A 19,083-nucleotide genomic window follows, 5' to 3' on the forward strand; every position below is an offset into this window, starting at 1 on the left:
TATGCCAAGAAAATATCCCCCACATCACCAGCAGCCTGAACCTTTGATACAAGGAATGATGGATCCACACTTTCATTTTGTTTATGTCGAATTTGAGACTCATCAGATCAGGGAACATTTTTCCAATTTGCTATTGTACAGGATTGATGACCCATCTGAATTGTAGCTTCAGTTTCTTGTTTTTAGCTGACAGGAGTGGCCTTTACTACTGTAGCCTACGAACTGTAGAGAAAAGGAATGGTTATTCAAGTTACTGTTACTTCCTTTCAGCTCAAAACAGTCTGTCCATTGTCCTCTGACACCAACGAGGCATTTCTGTCTAGAGAGCTTCCACTTGCTGGATGTTGTCTCTTTCTCAGGCCATTATCAGTACACCCTAAAGACGGTTCATAGTAGATCAACAGCTTCTGAAATACTAATTTTTAACTCTCATTCTGACGCTCAGTTTGAAAATCAGCAGGCCGTCTTGACCACGTGTACAGGCCTAAATGGATTGAGTTGCTGCACAGTGATTGGCTGATTTCATTAATGGATAGTTTAACAGGTGTACCTAATAAAGTCAGTGAATGTATGCCAGGGGTGTCAAACTCACTGTAATTCATGGGCCACATATATGTAGAATCCAATTCAACCACACATAGGCGGGACCATATATATATATATATATATATATATATATATATTTATTTATTTTTAAACAAAAACAAAAAAGCGTTATTTCCATTCTTTTGGTGTAAAACGTTCACATGACTTCTGTGTATAAGGGTTAACTCAGTATGAAGGGATTGCTGCTGTCTTGTGTTACTACAGTGTTACCAGTGTTAATTGATCACTAACAAGTTCAGAGTAGTTTAGAGTAGTAGTCCTCTAATCAAGCCTATGTTTGTAATTACCTGCTGTACTGTAGGTGCGTGTTCTTCATATAGGAACTCAGTAATAAATTACCACACAAACTGGAGCTAGTGAGGCCTTTCCTGAGACAAATCAAGGTAACGTTAATTACACCATTAACTTCATTTTCTCAGTTTAAATCCCCTCCGGCTGCTTTAGATCATGCTGTATCCTTTGTTAGGTCAGTGCAAGTTATACATTAAAGGCCAATTTATACACAATGACTGAAGGGGGAGTGTTGAATCACCACATGCTCACTGTTAAAATCAGACTACAATAAAAGCTTTTAACAGGTCAATATATCTGTATATGTTGCATGACATAACCTAACTGGTCAAAAACATAATTTCCTCCCCATTTTCCAGGTACTTGTTCTGCTTAAGATGTCATTACCTCTGTTGGGACTGTTAAATGGTTCCATAAAGAAAAATGAAATATTCATTAACTTGGTTAATAATTCATTCAGATAAAATGCAATATGTGGTTTGCAGAATGAAGATGAATACGTAATGAGTGCATGCTCAGCATATTTGTGCGTGGGAATGTTTTTATTTCGCGATAGCAAAGGGAGAAAATTAATTGAAAGTTCACTTTCATTCTTTTGTTCTACAAGTCAGGCTAAATGATAAAATAGATGCTTTCGAAGCAGTTTTGAACTAAGAAACAATTAAGAGGGTGTATATGTAACCCACATAATATAGAATAGTTTTTAATTAGTGCAGAGTAAGTGCATTTAAACAGTTTTTATAAATCATAACTGTTAGCCTGACCTAATTCACACACTTTGAGAGAACTGTGCAGAGAACTTTGTTCTTTGCTGCCTGAAAATCGGAACCATAACCTCTGCTTATCATGTGACACGAGCCTGCAGAATGAAACAGCGCATTGATAATTTCATGAAAAGTTTGGTCACAGCTGAAAATTTTCCAGTCGCTACTCCAGATGTCACATCCAGCCTCCTTACTCTCCCGTCCACAAACAGCGGTTAAGTGTGTGCACGCTGCCTCGGTTAACAGGAGAGTGGTGAAGTGTTCCCACACCGCCTCACTGCAGTGTAAACACCGCTCATCCAAACACTGTCAAACTAATTTCCTCACACCACAGAGGTTCATTTTGGCTTTCGGATGAATCAATTCTTCCTCTAATTATCAATTGTGACACCCATAATCACTCTAAGAGTGTAGCGCTGAATAAATGGCATGTCTTTTGTGTTATAATTCTGTGCATCTTGACAAACATGACCCATTAAACAACCCTGTGGCCTTTTTCGAGAGCGACGATTACACTAATTAAAACTGCAAAACATCTGAGAGGGCTGCCGACGTGCCAGAATTAAGCAGGTCATTAAATCAGCCAAGGAATATGTCAACATCCACGCTGTCTGTCACTCCCACTGTGTTACTTTGGGAATAAGGTGTTTGGGGAAAGGGGGGGCTTGTGTGCAAGAATACAATCATAACTGACGTGATATCAAATATAAAACCTGACACGTTACAGCTCTTCTGCTTTGGCTCAAGGCACAAAACAAAATAGGACATGAGGCACTAATAAACTAAAAAACAAAACACATCACACTTTGATAATAAAGATGTAAAACTCTTGGTTTGTTTGGTTTTTTTCCTTTTATGAAATGCCAAAGTGGTGTTTTGGCTCTCAGCTCCACTCCGTTTGGAAACTAATGGTTTCCAAATGGAGCTGAACTTTAAAAAAAATAAAAAAATGTGTGAAACAAATCCCCCCAAAAACCGCTGCAGCTAAAATTTGATGTGAAAACAATTAACAACACACAAACAAAGCCGCCTTCCTCTGAGCTACACCGCGCTCTAGGTGTGAAGTGTTTTTCAGCGTGGCTAGCCTTTATCAGCAGCATCTCGGAGATCTCTCCTCCGAGTTAATCCTCTTCCAGCCGGCGATAGCAGCAAGCGATAGCGCCAATGTCTTGTTACCAGCAACATATGTTCCCTTTCATACAACAGCAGCTTTCCAACCATTTAATGGGATTGTTGTTGTTGAGGGGTTTTTTTTCTTTTCTTTCAAAGCCGGCTTTACACAACAGTTTTCCTAGAAGTGGTTCGACATGTGCCCAAGGGGCTAAGATTGGCCTCCAGTAAGAGACTACTGAAAACACCTCCTCAACATGATGGGAAAGTGGATTTTCCAGCTTAAAAGCAGACTCATCTCTGCTCAGGGCATTATGCTGCGTTCAAAGAGATTAATAAGTGAGATGCTATTGATACGTCGCTGCGCTGCTCTTGGATCAGCACCGGTCATGTTCACTGACATCAACTAGTTTTAAAATAAGGCTACATGAATACAAGTCCACGTACTGTGATGGTTTTTTGTTCTATAATCCTGTAGCAGCAAAAAAGGAGGCCGGTTTTCTTGGAGCGCTCTTATCTCTGGAAAGTTCTGCAATGTTTGTGAAATACGCAATAATCAGACCTGCATCCAGTAATTCCCTGTAATAAATGTCTCGCGCTTAAGCACTTATCCAAAAACTTTCAAAGGCCATACATTTTTTTTTTCTTCCTTCCTAATTCTGCTGCCGTTAATGAAGCATCTCTGATGTTTCCTCACTCTTCAGTCAAGATATATTTTTCATAGCATTCATCAAAGTGAAGAAATCCCATGTTGTACTTTGATGTGCTTAACACAGTTTTAACTTGTGTCTCATTACAGAGATAATTAATAGTTTAATTAGCACCAATTCCCGCCAACTGACAGCTTCTCTGACACAGTCACGTGACATGAGAGGATACAAAACAGTTGCCTGTTTTTTTAAAGTTCACCAAGTTCTCTCGAGCTCATATTTGGTTTTCTTTAGCTCAGGTGTTTTGCGTCATAATGACCTAAAAACTTTTATTGCTGATGTTTTGTTAAATTTACTCCATACCGATGCAGTGAGCCTATGAGAACGCGCCTCACCAGGGGACAAAGTGCTCAAATATGTGAAATGCAAACAACTTAGGTGGATTAATTTTTAATTCTCATTACCTTGAAGCAAAGCAGTCTTTTTTTTTCTTTTAAAGTGGTTTGGTTAAAAAAAAATCAAAAAAAATCAAGCTTTATGACTAAAAGTAATTATCTTTCTTCAGCTTTTTATTGTGCTTGCTGGTTGCAATTAACACTTCCTGGAATCTGAATGAGCATTTCAGAAGTGTTGAGTAGCTGCGGAGGCAAGCGCTGCAGATCAAAAAAAAAAAAAAAAAAAAGCAGAAGAAGAAAAAAGATCAAAGTAAGAGGGAGAGGAACGGTTTTTAGACGAGTTTACAGATGCTGAAGAGAGCTCATCACACAATGAGCAGTGAGTGTATGCTTCGAGAAACAGCGTGCGCCTCTTGTTCAGGCTCCGAAACAATAGCGTGGGCGAGGGCCAGCAGCAAAGCCTCTGCTTCGAACTTCCAGTTTACGACTGCTCACAACAGTTTACAGCAGCCAAATTTCATTTTCTACTCCCAAATCCTATCGCACATTATCCTGTACATTGCATTAGAGCTCTAATCTTTCCTTTCTCTTCCTCAGAAGAAGAAAAGAGCGCCTTCATGATTAACCCACTTTACAGCAATAAATAAACGCATCATCCAGTAATGTACACCAGATTTAATTTGAAGGGGGGGGGCAGAACGCTCAAATCACTGAAATGTAATGAAAAATAACACAATGCAGACACCAGTGGGTGCCTTAGGAATTAATTTGAATGCTCCATCATTTTTTCCTCCTTTTTACTCTTTGGATTGGGTTTTTTTTTTTCATCTCAGCCAACTGCTGACTTTTCTCCTCTCCCATGCTGCTGCTGTAAAATCTTCAAAATATACAAAAAATTATAAGAAGAAACATGATCAGTCTGCCACACACACACACATATATATATATATGTATATATACACACACACACACACATAAAGTCTTGTTCTTCTTCCTCCGTGTTTTTCACATGTAGCCCATGTTGCTTTTGGTTTCCCACCGCCTCTTCGCCTCAAAGCTGCAAAACAGAAAAAAAAAACTTTGAAGCTCTTATGAATACATTTTAGCCATCAACTTCAATCACACTAGCTAATTCAGGCTTCGGCGGCTCTATCTTAACTGTACTTGAACCCAGAGTGGTCGCGCATGGCAGAAATGATGGCAAGCATAAACATGAGACCAGAGACAGACGTCATACCCCCAGGCTATTTGCTTCTTCCTTTTCTGCGCTGCCCTCAAAGCTTCCTCTTCCTGTTTGCCTTGCACAAAGTCACGGCAATCAGCAGCTTGAGCGATTTTCACGGCCATCTATTTGGAGGCAGACAGAGGAGAGGCTCATTAGAGAATGAAAATCAGTCTGTGGCAAGAAAAAAGCCCCTTCTGACTGATGTGTGAGGGTGGCTTCTTGTCGAAGTCTCTGCTGCCTGCGATGCCTCCTCCACACCACAGCAAAACTGTCATTAAACCAAACGACACGTGAATGCCGTACAATCCTGCAGTCTAGCAAGTCTGGCGATATGTGACGTCAGGACTGAGTGCAACATATTTGACAGAATGTGACCACGAAAGCCTACATTATATATTTCATTCAGTAGGAATAAATGCTATTTTACATGTATGCAACAATAATTCTGCAGCAAACACCTGCTTATTTCTATGAATGAGATGTACAATATCTTACAAGTCATGAAGCATTTAAAAGAAAAAAAAGAAAAAAATGAAGTCAATATGTGAGCAGCTCTTTTTAAAAGGTACATGGCAGATGGGTTGCCCCATCATAATGGAGAAAATCTGCTTCAACGTGTTCTGTTTTTATATATTATCCCAAAGCCTGCGTAGTCAGGTCTGTAGCAGGACTCGATGTTCCTGTTTTTACTGAGGATTTGAACCCTCCTTGATGTATCTGAGCAGCTAAAGCTTCTTACACACTTTCTAAATGGATGCTAAACTTGGAAGTAGGGACAACACCTGCTTAGATTACAAAGAAAAGTGGAAAAAATATCAATATCTGCTTGTTTTCTTTGTATTTTGTCAAAGAGTAGCGAATAAAGTCACTCGGCTCTCTCACATTTTAGATGATAGATTAAATGTGACATTTTTTCTTCGAGGACTGCAAAGAATTTTTAGATGTTGTAGAGAACTAAAAGCTGAATATTATGCACAGGTCTCTACAAATATTAACAAAAAGTGTAGTTTTATTTTTTTTGAACATGAGCACTGTTTCAATAAAATTCTCATCACTATATATTTGATGTATTTTAAGAGCTGTGTTTTTCAGCTTAGAGTTTACAGTCTTTCCCCCTCCATCCTCTCAATGCTGTTTCTTTTAGATCCTTTTTTTAATGTGCAAATGAAATACTAAACAAACAATGACAGACGATGTCAGCTGTGCTGCCTCCCCCCCTCCACTTCAAAAATGTTGCAAAGGCGTTTTCCACTCGTCTCCAATTGTAAAAGAGACTTTTTTTTTGGAGCAATGCAGGCAGTCCCTGAAATCAGAAGTGAAGAGAATGACCGTGACTGTAAGAGGCAAACATTCAAATCCCAGGGAAGACATATGTGTGTATTGTGAAGCAGAATAATCCCAATAACCCCAGTCACACAGAAGCACAGGAAACAAAGGGAAAAATCCTGCCCCCTCTTTCACTCCTGAGATAGGTTTATTATTCAAGCAAAGGCAAACTTTGATAAACAACTTGGAACAATTTCACCAAACCTTTGGGTAATTCTTTGTAATATTCAGAGTACAATCAAGGGGGAAAGAAAGTCTTAAGGTAATGAAGAAATGTGCCACCACTGCACCACTTAAAAAAAAAAAAAGACCTGCTGGAAAAAAATGTTTCAATTATAATTAAGTGGGATAAACTTTATTAGAAAGACTGAAACTAAAATATCTCCTAATGCATGCTGGGATTAAGCAGGTCAGAGCGAGCAGGCAGGAAAAATTAAACTCTAAAGGCTTTTTATCACCATATTTCAGGAACCAAGGGTGTAAAATGTTCTAATTTGGGATACATTAAAAGCCATAAAGGTCTTTCAAAAAGATTAATGGTACTTTGCTTGGATTTAAGATAAGGGCTCCGGCTGGCTGCAAGTACTGGGCTCCGGCTGGGCCCTCAAGGCATTCATCTATACAGTCACTGGAAGATTTGTGAGAGCGTCTGCATAACCTGAAGCGTACATACTATGACAGTTCTCCAGTTCTTTGCCATTTTTATAGGTTTTAAATTCCTCAAATCATGTTTTCTCCTCTTTTCTCCTCCCCTCTCCTCTTTAAGAGAGTTATAACAAGGAGGGGGGACGGTTGCTCAAACATTTGCAGTAGATTTGCGAGCAGATAAAACCACTTCAGGGTGTTCCCTGCTTCTTGGCAGAGCAGCGTAGGTGCTAAATGCTTCTGAGTGGCTCTGATGCATGCTGAGATTATAAACCACACATTTATTAAATTGTTGACAAATCTGAGAACAGCTCTTGCTCTCTGTGTTTGTAAAGGAAAAAAAAAGAAAGAAAGCCACACTGGCTCATTCTGGGAGCAAATCAAACGAAACTGCATGATGCTAAATGGTTTAATTTGGAGATTTACTGACAGAGCTTTTTCTTTTTGCCTACACGAGGATTACCCACATTAACCTGCTCTCCTGTGGGGTTGCATTTGAAATGCAAAAGGTCTTGAAAACACGCCTTCCTGAACATTCCAAAAGCAAAATTAAAACCCACTTCCATGGCCCTCATTTCCCCCTCTTTTAAATTCACAACACAGCTTTTACTACATTTAAAGCATTAAAGGTCTTTAATATTTTCCCTGTTTCTTTTTTTATATCTGTTTAGTCTACACTCCCTGATTGTCTTTGCTGGGGCTCAACATTAATGTCAACCAAGTTACCTAGGAGACAGAACAGATCAAAGAGACAAAAAAAAAACCCTCAAATGTCTGATTAATCAAGCCTGCAAACAGCTTATTTCTTTTAGCCTGCATGCAAGTATGAAAATGAGATTCCGAGAGCAGTACATTGTGCAGATTTGTTCATTCTTATCTGAACAAAGCCAGCGGCAGCTTATTTCATGGATCACTGGCACTGTCAGCGCTGTGGCGCCGAGCAGGTGACGGCTCCTCTTTCTGTGGCGAGAACAAAATTAGCAAAAAGTCGGCACAAATTAGCCTCTCATATTTTCAGTAATATGACATTATTTTTCATTTACTTTTTTGATCCACTTTTCAGGATTTTTTCCTCCCCCCTCCCCTTGCGTGCATCTTAGTGCCAAATCCTTTCACATCACAGGCTGGGGAAAAATAAGAATGGAAGTACAAAGCGGGAATAAAGGCAGGAGACAGGAAAACCTCCTGCATTCTTTGTTTATGTGGCTCCTAAAAGGCAATTCTTCCCACTCCACCACATATTAATGTACAATTAAATGTCCATCACATGCATGTTTCCCGTGCCTCGTTTCTCTCTCCCTCTCTCTCCTGTGTGGCCTGTGTGCAGCCCTGCTAAAAACAAGGTTTATTCAGAGGATTAATTCTCTGACCTTTGGAAGATTTGAAGGCAAAAAATTCAGCCTGCACAATGCTGGCACTGCAGCAGCAGCAGCAGCAGCTTAAGGCCACTAGGAGGGTTAAGTCAATAGTGCCGTTTTCTGTTCATCCATGTTTGGGTCGTCATGGAGATTCAAGCAGAGACCCAAACATGGGGCCTTGATACAAAAAATAAATACGTCAAAATTTGCATTGCGTGTGTGGAAATCACGCACAAAGTTGCTCATAATAACGCTTTCACACTTTGTTTTCATTTGTGTGTCTGTTTTACGCTGCGTCCCTCCTTTTGTAGCACAGGGATCATAAAAACACTGTGGCAATTAACCAGCCAGTGCAAAAAGACAATAGCTGAATGGGAGATGAGAAAAATACGTCTCCATGTGGATAAAGTGTTAAAGCTCCTATTAACAATATGAAATAAATGATGGCTTTAAGGAAGAAATGGCCTTAAATCCATTCATAAATTTCCTATCCAGGAAGCCTCTTCCAATTAAAACGTGTGAGAGGTGGATTAACAAGGGCTATATGGCTTTGCCTCACTAAATCACCTCCCCGAGCTGCTCTGCTGCATTTGACGTGTAAACGATTAATGACCAGCCTAATTCCCTTATCACACTACCTTAATGCCTAAATAATGTGGCCTTAGTCAACTTTGGAAAGCAGGGCTATATAAGAAAGGAATGAATATCAGATTAGGCAGCTTGTGTGTTATTTCAGCATAATTTCTTAGGACTGAGGTGGAAGGGGGAAGAAATACGTGTCTCTGGCTTCTTAGCCTCAGCGTTGCAGCAGGACAGGGAAGGTCAAAAGATCGAGGGGTCAATCAGCACCACCCATATCGTATTCAAAAGAAAAGATTTTACGAGATTTTATTTAGTTAGTCCGTTATTTAAATCTCCAAGGTGAAACAATAGGTTGAGGTAAAATAAAAAATCCGACCCTAGAATCAGAGGTGCTCTCTTGCTGCTGTTTTTATTATCAAGTCGTCTACAGATTATTTACATGATTCACAGTAAGTCTAACTTGTACTAGGCCTTTGGAGGGCCAGGTCAACACCCAATGATAGTCAGTTTATTGTTACAGAACACCAAGGAAAAGATACTGTCATTATTTCTGAAAACGACTCAAAGTGATACAAATGACTTACACAAACTAAGATTTTTTTTTTCCAATATAAGAAATCAAATGTTACATAAGGAAATATAGCTATTTATTATTAAAGATGCATTGAGTCTTTGCTCTACAGCTGCACTTTGTTAAAAAGGATACATTTGTTCATACCTGCTGGTTTGACTCCTGAAACAAATGATTATTTTGTTGATGTAAAAGACTGTTTTGTCCATCACTTGTCTTCAAATTGATTTCGTCCAACATAAAGCCAAAGGGCTGCTAATTGTACATACTGCTGAGCAGTTTAATCTATCAATACATTAGATTTTATAAAAAGAAGTAGTGCAATGTGGAATTAGTTATCACCAATAAAAGATCTTTTGGCCATTTTTTGTTATTTGGGGTTTTCATTTACTTAGTTCAGAAAAACTCTGTGGTGAAGCCAGACTATAAAGTTGAAGGAAATTAAAATAATAGAGTAAAATATCTAATTTTTTTAATGTAAGCAGAATATGTTGTTACTGTTTTCCAATAGCAAACAAAGTAATTATGTAATGGACAAACTGCCATAGCTTTTCTTAGGAGCTTAACAGTGATCGTAGAAAAGGTAAATCACTGATTGTCAATGTCTAATAATGAAGGATAAACAATTACAATGTGTCACTGTTTTCATTATAATACAGTCAGAATATCATAGCACGCACCTTCATGCTGTTATATTCCCACTACAGTGTCAGTTTTCTTTGGGGCAGCCTCATTAGAGCTTTTTGTCATCTTGCCTCCTCTTTGACAAACAGAATTACACGGAAAGCTAAAAACAATGGCACTTCAGGGAAGGCACAGGAGAACAGCAATGTCTCCATTTCCTTTTCTAGTAATCTGATCCTAGATACATACAAGATGTCATCTTTAGGGAATAGACAAAAAAAAAAAATCTCTGAAAGTTCGTCTGCTTTGTGCCATTTCATTATCTCGCCTCCTCTGAGTAGGGTAGGCTTATTAGCAAGCTTTGAACTCACACTTAGAATAATATGCCATCAACAGTTTTATAAGCTAATTAGAAAAAAAAACTGTTTAATTAATGAGTGACTGGCAATAAAATGGCAATCATGAAAAAAGAAACCAAGGGTGCTAAGCTTCCACTACCACCAATTAAGGCCTAATTACAAACAAATTATATATGTGTTTTGCTGTGGGCTTTAATTTAAAAAAATGGCTTTAATTAAAAGAGAAAACATGCTAATTAATTAAACAGCACACAAATCTACATTGAAAAGTATGCTTTGTCTATCAAGTAATTAATGAAATACAATAATCCAAATGAGATTCCCAGGCATTTGATAAAAGCTTAGTACCCATTTCAAAATCCATTTCAAAATTAATGGGCGAAAATTTAATGTGAGTCATCCAGAGATACAATAAAAGTTCATTCAGTGATAAATTGCTTATGCTGAAGGAAAAATGAACAAAGAGGAGAGTTTCCCTGAACTCTCTGCGAGGTGGCCTGGGGGGGCTCGCAGGGGAGACGGAGTCAGACTCCTTCTCTGATGTGGGGCGGGGAAAGTCAAAATCTGATAAAGCCTACTTTCCACAAAAGCGCCGCTCATTAATTTTTTGATTACAAACACAGGGCATGGCGGGGGGAAGGTGGCGAGAAGAAAAAAGGTGTTAAATAACATAAATATCATGAAACACTCTTAGTTCAGCTCTTTGTTTCAACTAAGCCACCATGTCTCCTCTGACAAAATGCCGCACCACCTTTGTTTCACAGCGTTTAAGCGAGGCTTTCCAAAGGGTAGATTTCAAGGACAGTGGGGCTTTTCCTTTCAGCAGCTGCACTATTGAAATGCAAGCTAGAACATAATGAGGGATGTTATAACCATCCGCATGTTCAAAAGCTACAGAAACTATAAATGGCTCCAGTTAATACATATTCATATGGCTAATTACAATACAATCTATTAGGAGGGATTCATTTTTAAACAGTTTGGATGTAGCACGTTATTATTACTCAAAGTGGCATAACAAGAAAGCTCCACGACAAAAGGTCAATCCAGACTACATGTAGCAGTTCCGATATCCAATTAAATCACCAAATACCAGTATAGGCCTTAAAAGTTCAATGCCGGTCAGCCTCTGGTCTAAAACATACTGGGCCGTGCATAGTTTGTTGTTGGTGGTGGTTTTTCTGTTGCAGGGCATAGGCTGAAAAGAAAAACTGTCTTTTAAGACACCTTCTTTGTACTTGTGGCCATGTACATGGGGCTGCTTCCATCCTGATGGTGAGGCCAGCAGCAATGCAACATAGTTTTTCATTTTTCATATCCTTAAGCTCCTGCAAGTCATGAAATACACCCGACATCCATGTTTGTGGCAGACTACAGAGAGTTTCTGTTTTGAAATGTTAATGCCACTCTAATAACTGTGATGACAGCCATGGGGCAATAAAAGGCTAACACAACATGATGGTCTTTTGTAAAGAAATATACCCACTTACTGTATATGAAGCAAATGTACGGATACATTCAAAAACAGATCAGCGGCTCTGTTTAATAAAATAGATATTTCATTTTTCCTGTTGATTGAAGTACTACAATGAGAATGTGGATTAGTGCAGCAAAGACAGTAGTTTACATTAGTGTCCGATTTAGAGTACAGTCATTATAGAATAAGTAGTCATTGTTCCGAAAATTGCATGGTTCTAATAACCCTTCAAAGGACTTAGAATAATTTGTAATAGTAAGCTGGCTACATGTCGAGAGGTGTGCCTGTCTCCCAATGAATGACACGCAGCATAGGTTCCAGGCTCCCACCCCTGCGGCCCTGAATTGAATCGTTAACAAGTAGGGTGGATAGAAAAGATGGATGGATATAAAATTTTTGAGTGTGATAACCTGATAGCTTAAATCATATTTATTTAGATATTGAAAGCACCTTATTATGGTGTCCCACAGGGATCAATCGTTGGTCCACTGCTCTTCCTGTTACATGTAAATCACAATCACACAAATTCCAGAAGTAATTTTGAATGTTTTGTGTGACGCTGATGATTTAATGGATGATTTAAGCTTTTGGGGGGTTTTGTCAACAGGTCAGACTCAAATCTGGGCCACTGCAGTCTGACCATGTGAGCTAAAGTGGCACCCAGTCAAAAAGTAGAGTTAGATGTAGAAATTGAGTAGATTTCAGTACCTTATAGTCGTGTGAAAAAGTAAGTATAACACTTTGATTGCTTTGGTTTTACTGCATTTGATCCTGTTTGATACAGTGACTACAGATAAACATAAGATAACATAAGATTTTCTTTACTACTTATCAGTTATAATCTTTTCATACTAGCTCATTTACCAGGAACAGAAAAATCAATCTGCTAAATATGAGCTGCTGGATGCTATCAGGCCTCATGACATGCTTTGAGCCGTTTATAGTGTATGTGTCTGTCACTTCTTGTTATGCTAATTACAGAATTAATAAGCCCGTACGCAGCTTGCTGCAGAGTAAAATAATGTGCAGTAATCAAAGGATGGAGACCAAGTCTTAATTGGAGGACTTGCACCTTTTAATCTACTGAACTATTAAGACTACTTTAGAGGCAAGGAGATTTTTACATTGTTTTCTGTCTTCTAAAGCATGTGAAAAGAAATCTAAATGCGCTGAGGAGGATCAACAGGCATCTTTATGAGAAAAGAAACTGTCTGTATAATTTATTAAACTACATTAGGAAGCTTTGGAAATGCACTGTAGACAATAATAAAAATTTCTTTAGAGGGGTAATATGTTTATTTAAAAATCTGAGCATGTCTTCACGAATTAATCTAAAAACAAAGGCTTTCAGCTTTGAAACATATTTAAAAACCGTAATGAGAATAAAAACCCACAACCTGCAATATCCAAGCCGCGTGTCTTAGAAGTTTGACAGATGAAAGAAAACATATCTCAGAATTTATAAGGAGCCTTCAAAACAGGGTTTTACCAAATTGTTTTAATGTTTAGATTAAAAAAACGTAAGAAAGGAAGTAGAGCAAATGGAAATCATTAATTGACTTGTGGGAGCTCAAAACAGCAGAAACAAACATTTCCGTCTTACAAAAGAGGGGATTCTGACAGCAAGCTCTCTATCTTTCTTCTATTTCCCTTTGCTTTGAGGAGATAAGTGGGAATGCATTAGATTGAGGATGAAAATACTCTGAAACATTGTCATCCAACATGTACCAGCATTTTCTTTACAAAACAATGCCTAGAGGGACAAACAGGCCTCTTCAGTTCTTCACAGCTGTCGGAATGCTTTTGCATTTTTCGCGAAGAAAACCTGTTCCTATTCTTCGAGTGAAAAGCCTGCCACAATCATGTCAGGATGTTATGACCGTAAACAAATTAAACATCTAAGCAATTCCGTGCCAAATGAGCCACTCAATTATAACCTTGAAATTGATTCTGGCCACAGCGGAGATTATTGATCCTCTAAATGTTTGTCACAGTGCTCCCGTCAACGTGAACAGGAAGGCGGTAAACAAACACTCTGGTCCTAAATGCTATCTGAAATACAGGCTGCATTAATATACACTATAATCCTTTATAACTGATTCAGAATCCCTTAAACTTTCTGGCTTTTAGCTTCCATTTCTCTCCCATTTTTTTTTCTTTTTTAACTATGAGCAGGACTGCTTGTCTTTGTATTCGAAAGAAAACCTGTACAACTTTGCATCAGCTAGCATTTAGGGATTTAAAAATAGTCAAATCTATACTCTCTTGAAATGAAGTTATCACTGCCTAACAATGAATTGCGGCTGCCAAACTGCTGTCAGGTCCCATCACGGCTCTGGCAAGACACAAGGCAGGTGCCAGGGAGGCGAGAACCTCAGCTCAGGCTAAAACCAATCCACCAGCGCTCTAAGAGGCTTTCTGAAAGTACAGCACAGGTGCCACTCACAAGAGCTTTCATTTAACTCCCTCATATTCGATCACTCTGCTCGCAGTTAGAATGGAAATATGAAGGGGCTCTAATGCTTGCACACCAATGTCTATTACACAATGGAGATACTAGGTCACAAATGTAATGCTCACACAATTAGCACAGTTGATATTTTCATTTAGAAACCTCCTTATCCATTCAAGAGGTTCTGGTTGCAATTTGTTTTTCGATTACTTGCTTTAAATCGAATCATATCCAGATTTTTTTTAACGAAAGAAATCACATCATTTGCACCTCCTATGTTTCTTCTCCACAGCGAAGCCAGTAATGGCTCTAGCTGCCGTCCACTACGTGAACATGAGAGTAAAAGTTACATTTTTGAACACCACGTTTAAATAACTTTAATTTTTCTGTTGAGCAGCGTTAAATGGACGGCCCCTCCCACCTTATAACTCCAAATTGAAATCCTCAGATGCCAGGAAAACCTGAGCCTGTTCCATCTTTTTGTTGCCACTATTACAAAATGAAAATGCTCATGCGACGCTGTAAGCAAAATGCATCATAAAACAAAGAAGTTTAACTTTGATGCTCCGGCGGAGAAGTAACGCTGCAGCTGTATGTCTTTTTAACCACAATTATGTGTGTGTGGGCTACATTTTATGCTAAATTAGTTTCAAACCACTTGATCCTTGATGCCTGCCAAGGCGGTTAGTTACAAAACTTCAGGCACTGCATTTAGGGACATGTACACTTCAAAGGTATGAAACTCTTACCTGGAGAATGATTTAACAGTTGGCTTGAAAGCAATGTACCCTTCATTAAAAAGCAGAGCCAAAAGTCCTTTAGACACTGCCGCACTTCAAAACTAAGGGGAGGGCTTTCCATTAACTCAATGGAAAAGAGCTGCAGGACTGAATGGTGGATGTCTGCGTGTGTTTTTGTTCCTCTATGTCTTTGCAGCAGAAATGGCCACGGATCCATTAGCCTGATTTGTCACAGCGGGAGCACCCCAAAGATCTCTTATCAGCACAACGTACCTCTCGAGTGGCGAGTCTGTCGCTCATCTCCTCCGCCTTTGCAATGTCCCCTTCAGCTATGGCCCTCTCTATGCTCTTTTCTAGGCCGGACTGCAGAAGAGGGGAAAAAAAAAATCGTTTTTTTTTTTTTTTTTTGAAATAGGGGTAGAGAAAAAAAAAATCAAAGAGTAACTTCAAAAGTCCCCAGGGCCTTATTTTTAATATGATTGCCATTACTACAAATATGTAGATTTCGCTTCACAAATGAAAACCTTTTTGATTGGATATTAGTGGGGAAATCTTAGAAATGCTACAGGAGATTACCAAACATAAATGTGACTCTTTAATTACACATTTCCATTACAGGCCTAAGCAGAGGGGGGTGCCGAGAAGCCCCCGGTCACTGATGGCAAGGCAGTTCTGCTGTGATGAGACTATCTCAGCGAGCCGAGTACCAGATTTCTTCAGCCCCCCCAAATTTCATCATGGTGGAAAAAAAAGATACACTGGAAAGAAACTGCAATTATTAATGTGTCCCCTCTGATGTATTGTTGACTCACTGTAAAAGTACAGTAAAGTAAACATCAAGTTTTAAAACGCAGAATTTTATTAATTTTTTTGACTCCGATTGGTCAGCTCTGATTTAGTGCGCTCATTACAGTTCAATGTCCTGAACGTACCCGATCCGACTCGTGAACTCAGTTATCACCAGCAGTTTCTCACAAGCAGAACTCAAACGGACAGACGGTCATCGTTTATGCTGTGAACTGTGTTTAAGGTTAGGGTTTGGAGAAGCTGCTGCCAGATAAATAATCACATCTGGCAACTGTGATATAGTTTTTCCTCAATTACCTCACTTCAAATTGTTTGAAAGACTTGCCAGACTCGAAATAATATATTAATTACAAGGATCTGCATTTGAGTGATGAAAGAGAACCTCATTATGATAATGTGGCAAGTTCTGTTACATCCAGCTTGGCACCCCATTCAAAATGAGGCTAAATTCACAAAAAAAAAAAAAAGAAAAAACCCTCAATCTTATGCTGCTGAGATAAATTAAGCACAAAATACTCCAAAATAATCATTAAAGGGATTTCACATTGAAATTAGAACAGTTCCCATTCATTGGTCAATCGTAATGTTCATCAAGCTTGCAAATATTTTTGCTTCATTAGCAATTTGCAATCGTTTTGCATTAAAGGTTTGGTCATCTTTAAGAGCTGAAATGCACTCAAATGGAAGAAAGTTCAGTTTTACATTTTTGTCTTTGTTCCAGCTGCAGTCACAGAGGCTGTAACCATCTCATCTTCTGCCAAGCAACACTTGGATTTTCAGTCTTTTTGCAGGTGAAGAAAAAAATCCTACATCTCACTTGAATCTTAACCACGCTAGAAAGCAGATTCACCCTAATCTTATCACTAAACGTAGCTGAGCATAATCCCCAATGTACTTCTCAATGTCAGGTTGAGTTATTATAAAGGTCCCCCTAATCCACATGTCATATCACGTAAAACAATGAGACGGTACAGTGGCAACGAAACACAAAGGATGTGAAGGTGTTTCTAACAGCTAAGACAGACACAGTATTAAACCTCAGAAGATAAGTTGGAAGGCAGTCTTTGTTACCTTCGGAGGGGGTTTGGAACATGCAGGGGGATGAAATCGATCATTTACACCAAAATACTGCTTAAGCTCATCCCAGTGCTTCTCCCGCTCCTCTTGACGCTCTCTGCTGACAGAGAAAATGTCTGTTAATGCTCATGTAGACCAGCATTGCAATAAGACATATATCGTGTCCATCTTTTTATTAACTTGACTGTATTTCTTTTGTTACCCTTCTAATCAGATCTATGTGTTTTTCATACTTTGTGGCGACAGCATTTTGTAAGGAATTTGCCCGTAAGGATAGTTTGACAAACAGGAAAGGAAACATCCTTCACTTTACCTGACTATTCATAGTCTGTAATGTTGTGTAACAGTACCTTGTTTCTGCAGGTTCCCCACTTTCTGCTCCTGTGAAATTACACGCACAAGACAAACAAGTTAATGATACGTAGGTTTCTTCTGTATGAGTCTGCCTGTCAAGTTCACTTTACATCAATGGCCACGTACAGTCCACTTTGATCTTAAGTGGGCCAAACCAGTGAAATTCCCCTTTATGTAGTAGTTTAACTGCATAAGCAATACCTGAGCTATCTCAATATAAGAAAAAGAAGTGCAATTTCAACATAGTGCAATTACACTGTCGTTTAATTGTTTAACATCATTACATTGGGGGAGTACGAATGATTTCGGGAGAAGTCTTTATCAGTAGACCGAGCTGTCAAAATGTATGACAATATAGTTAAAATGTACATCTTCCTTCAGATTTTCCAAAGACATCCAGTAGGCTGGACTGGAATCTTTGTCTGGCCCCCGGGCCTTATGTTTGGCACCCCTGATATTACTTCAGTTGTTAGCTATACCATGTGTACCAATAAGTTGCTCGACTACCTTTAAGGTAAGTTTCTATCAAATACAAAGGTTTATTTTCTTACAAATTGACCAATATTTTGTCCACTGGAAAAATGTGCAAACAATTAGAGCCTGACTGATGAAGTAGTTGGCCAATATTATCAACCAATCTATCACTAGCCTATCACAAATATATCAGTATTATAAATACATTTTGCTATAAAAGGTGCTTATTTTATAAACACTGTCTTCACACAGTATGTCCAGCAGAGCTACTCAAGTTTCACTTCTTCCAAAATGCTCTGCAGTATCTGCAGCACCTGCAGCAGAGCAGAGTAAGGTACTAATATTGGCCAATATATTGATATTGGAACTACTGAATTACAAAAACTCCCCCATCTGTTGGATGTAGAACTACATTACCTTTCTTTCGCTTTCTTCTTTTCCTTTTTCTTCTGTCTTCTGTGACCTTTAATATCCTTATATCATCTTTCTTCCTCCGCAGATCCTGGAATTTCTTAAAGACACATACAAAGTGAATACAGCATCACTGCTCTTGATTCTTTTCTGCTGCAGCTGTACAGATGTGACATACGAAGAGGGCTTCAAAACCCTGCTTTTCTCACTTCAGATGAACCGTTAGCTTAAGTCTGAGCTGGGCTGGGGGTACTGCAGCAATAGTAAATGTAAACTTAGAGATAGTTAGCGTGAAGCTAACTTTCAGAGTTAGCTTCATTTATACAGGCATCACTAAAACCAAAGAGGTTAGCCTGTACCTAGAATGAAAAATAAGATCAATACAACATACTTGCCACATTTCTTGGGATGTGCCAGGCATACTGCATGTCGGAGAGTCACTGGCTGCAGTGTGAGTCGATTGTGACTCCTCCAGCGAGCATGTGTTTTTAGCAGAGCCCTTTTCAAATTCCCTCTTCTCGTCTTCTAAATCGCCCGGCTTGTCCTCCTCGTCATCTGAACTGAGGTCGTCTTCGGTTAAACCACTGGGCAGGAGTCCGCTGTACATAACGAATCAGTAGATTATATTCAGCATATACGGGTAATTTATGATTGCACTGTATTTTAAACGGTCCGTAATAGGTAAACTACAGATTTCCACAACAGTTGTTAGGAACGACTGTCATTTCCGGGTAAACACTGCGACGCTGCCTGCTAAATGGCACCGATTGGCTGATCGCAAACAG

At 39.0% G+C, this 19,083-nt stretch overlaps 1 protein-coding gene across 2 annotated transcripts; it reads right to left on the reverse strand.

Annotated features, from left to right (window-relative positions):
* Positions 1-4,471: 4,471 nt before the first annotated feature.
* fam204a (family with sequence similarity 204 member A) lies at positions 4,472-19,029 on the reverse strand. 2 transcript variants are annotated; one of them, XM_082557753.1, is made up of 7 exons: positions 18,690-19,029; positions 18,305-18,398; positions 17,410-17,440; positions 17,054-17,159; positions 15,449-15,538; positions 5,054-5,163; positions 4,472-4,873 (listed from the first exon to the last, which is right to left on the reverse strand). In XM_082557753.1, exons 1-7 carry the CDS (start codon positions 18,903-18,905, stop codon positions 4,822-4,824), a joined length of 699 nt encoding a protein of 232 aa, XP_082413879.1. In that variant the 5' UTR covers positions 18,906-19,029; the 3' UTR covers positions 4,472-4,821. The 2 variants fall into 2 exon arrangements, with proteins under 2 accessions (XP_082413879.1, XP_082413880.1); XM_082557754.1 differs by having other exon boundaries at positions 17,054-17,156; positions 18,690-19,028.
* Between the last annotated feature and the right edge of the window lie 54 nt (positions 19,030-19,083).

Source organism: Aulonocara stuartgranti, assembly GCF_965226115.1.
Source record: "Aulonocara stuartgranti genome assembly, chromosome: 13".
Classification (NCBI taxonomy): domain Eukaryota; kingdom Metazoa; phylum Chordata; class Actinopteri; order Cichliformes; family Cichlidae; genus Aulonocara; species Aulonocara stuartgranti.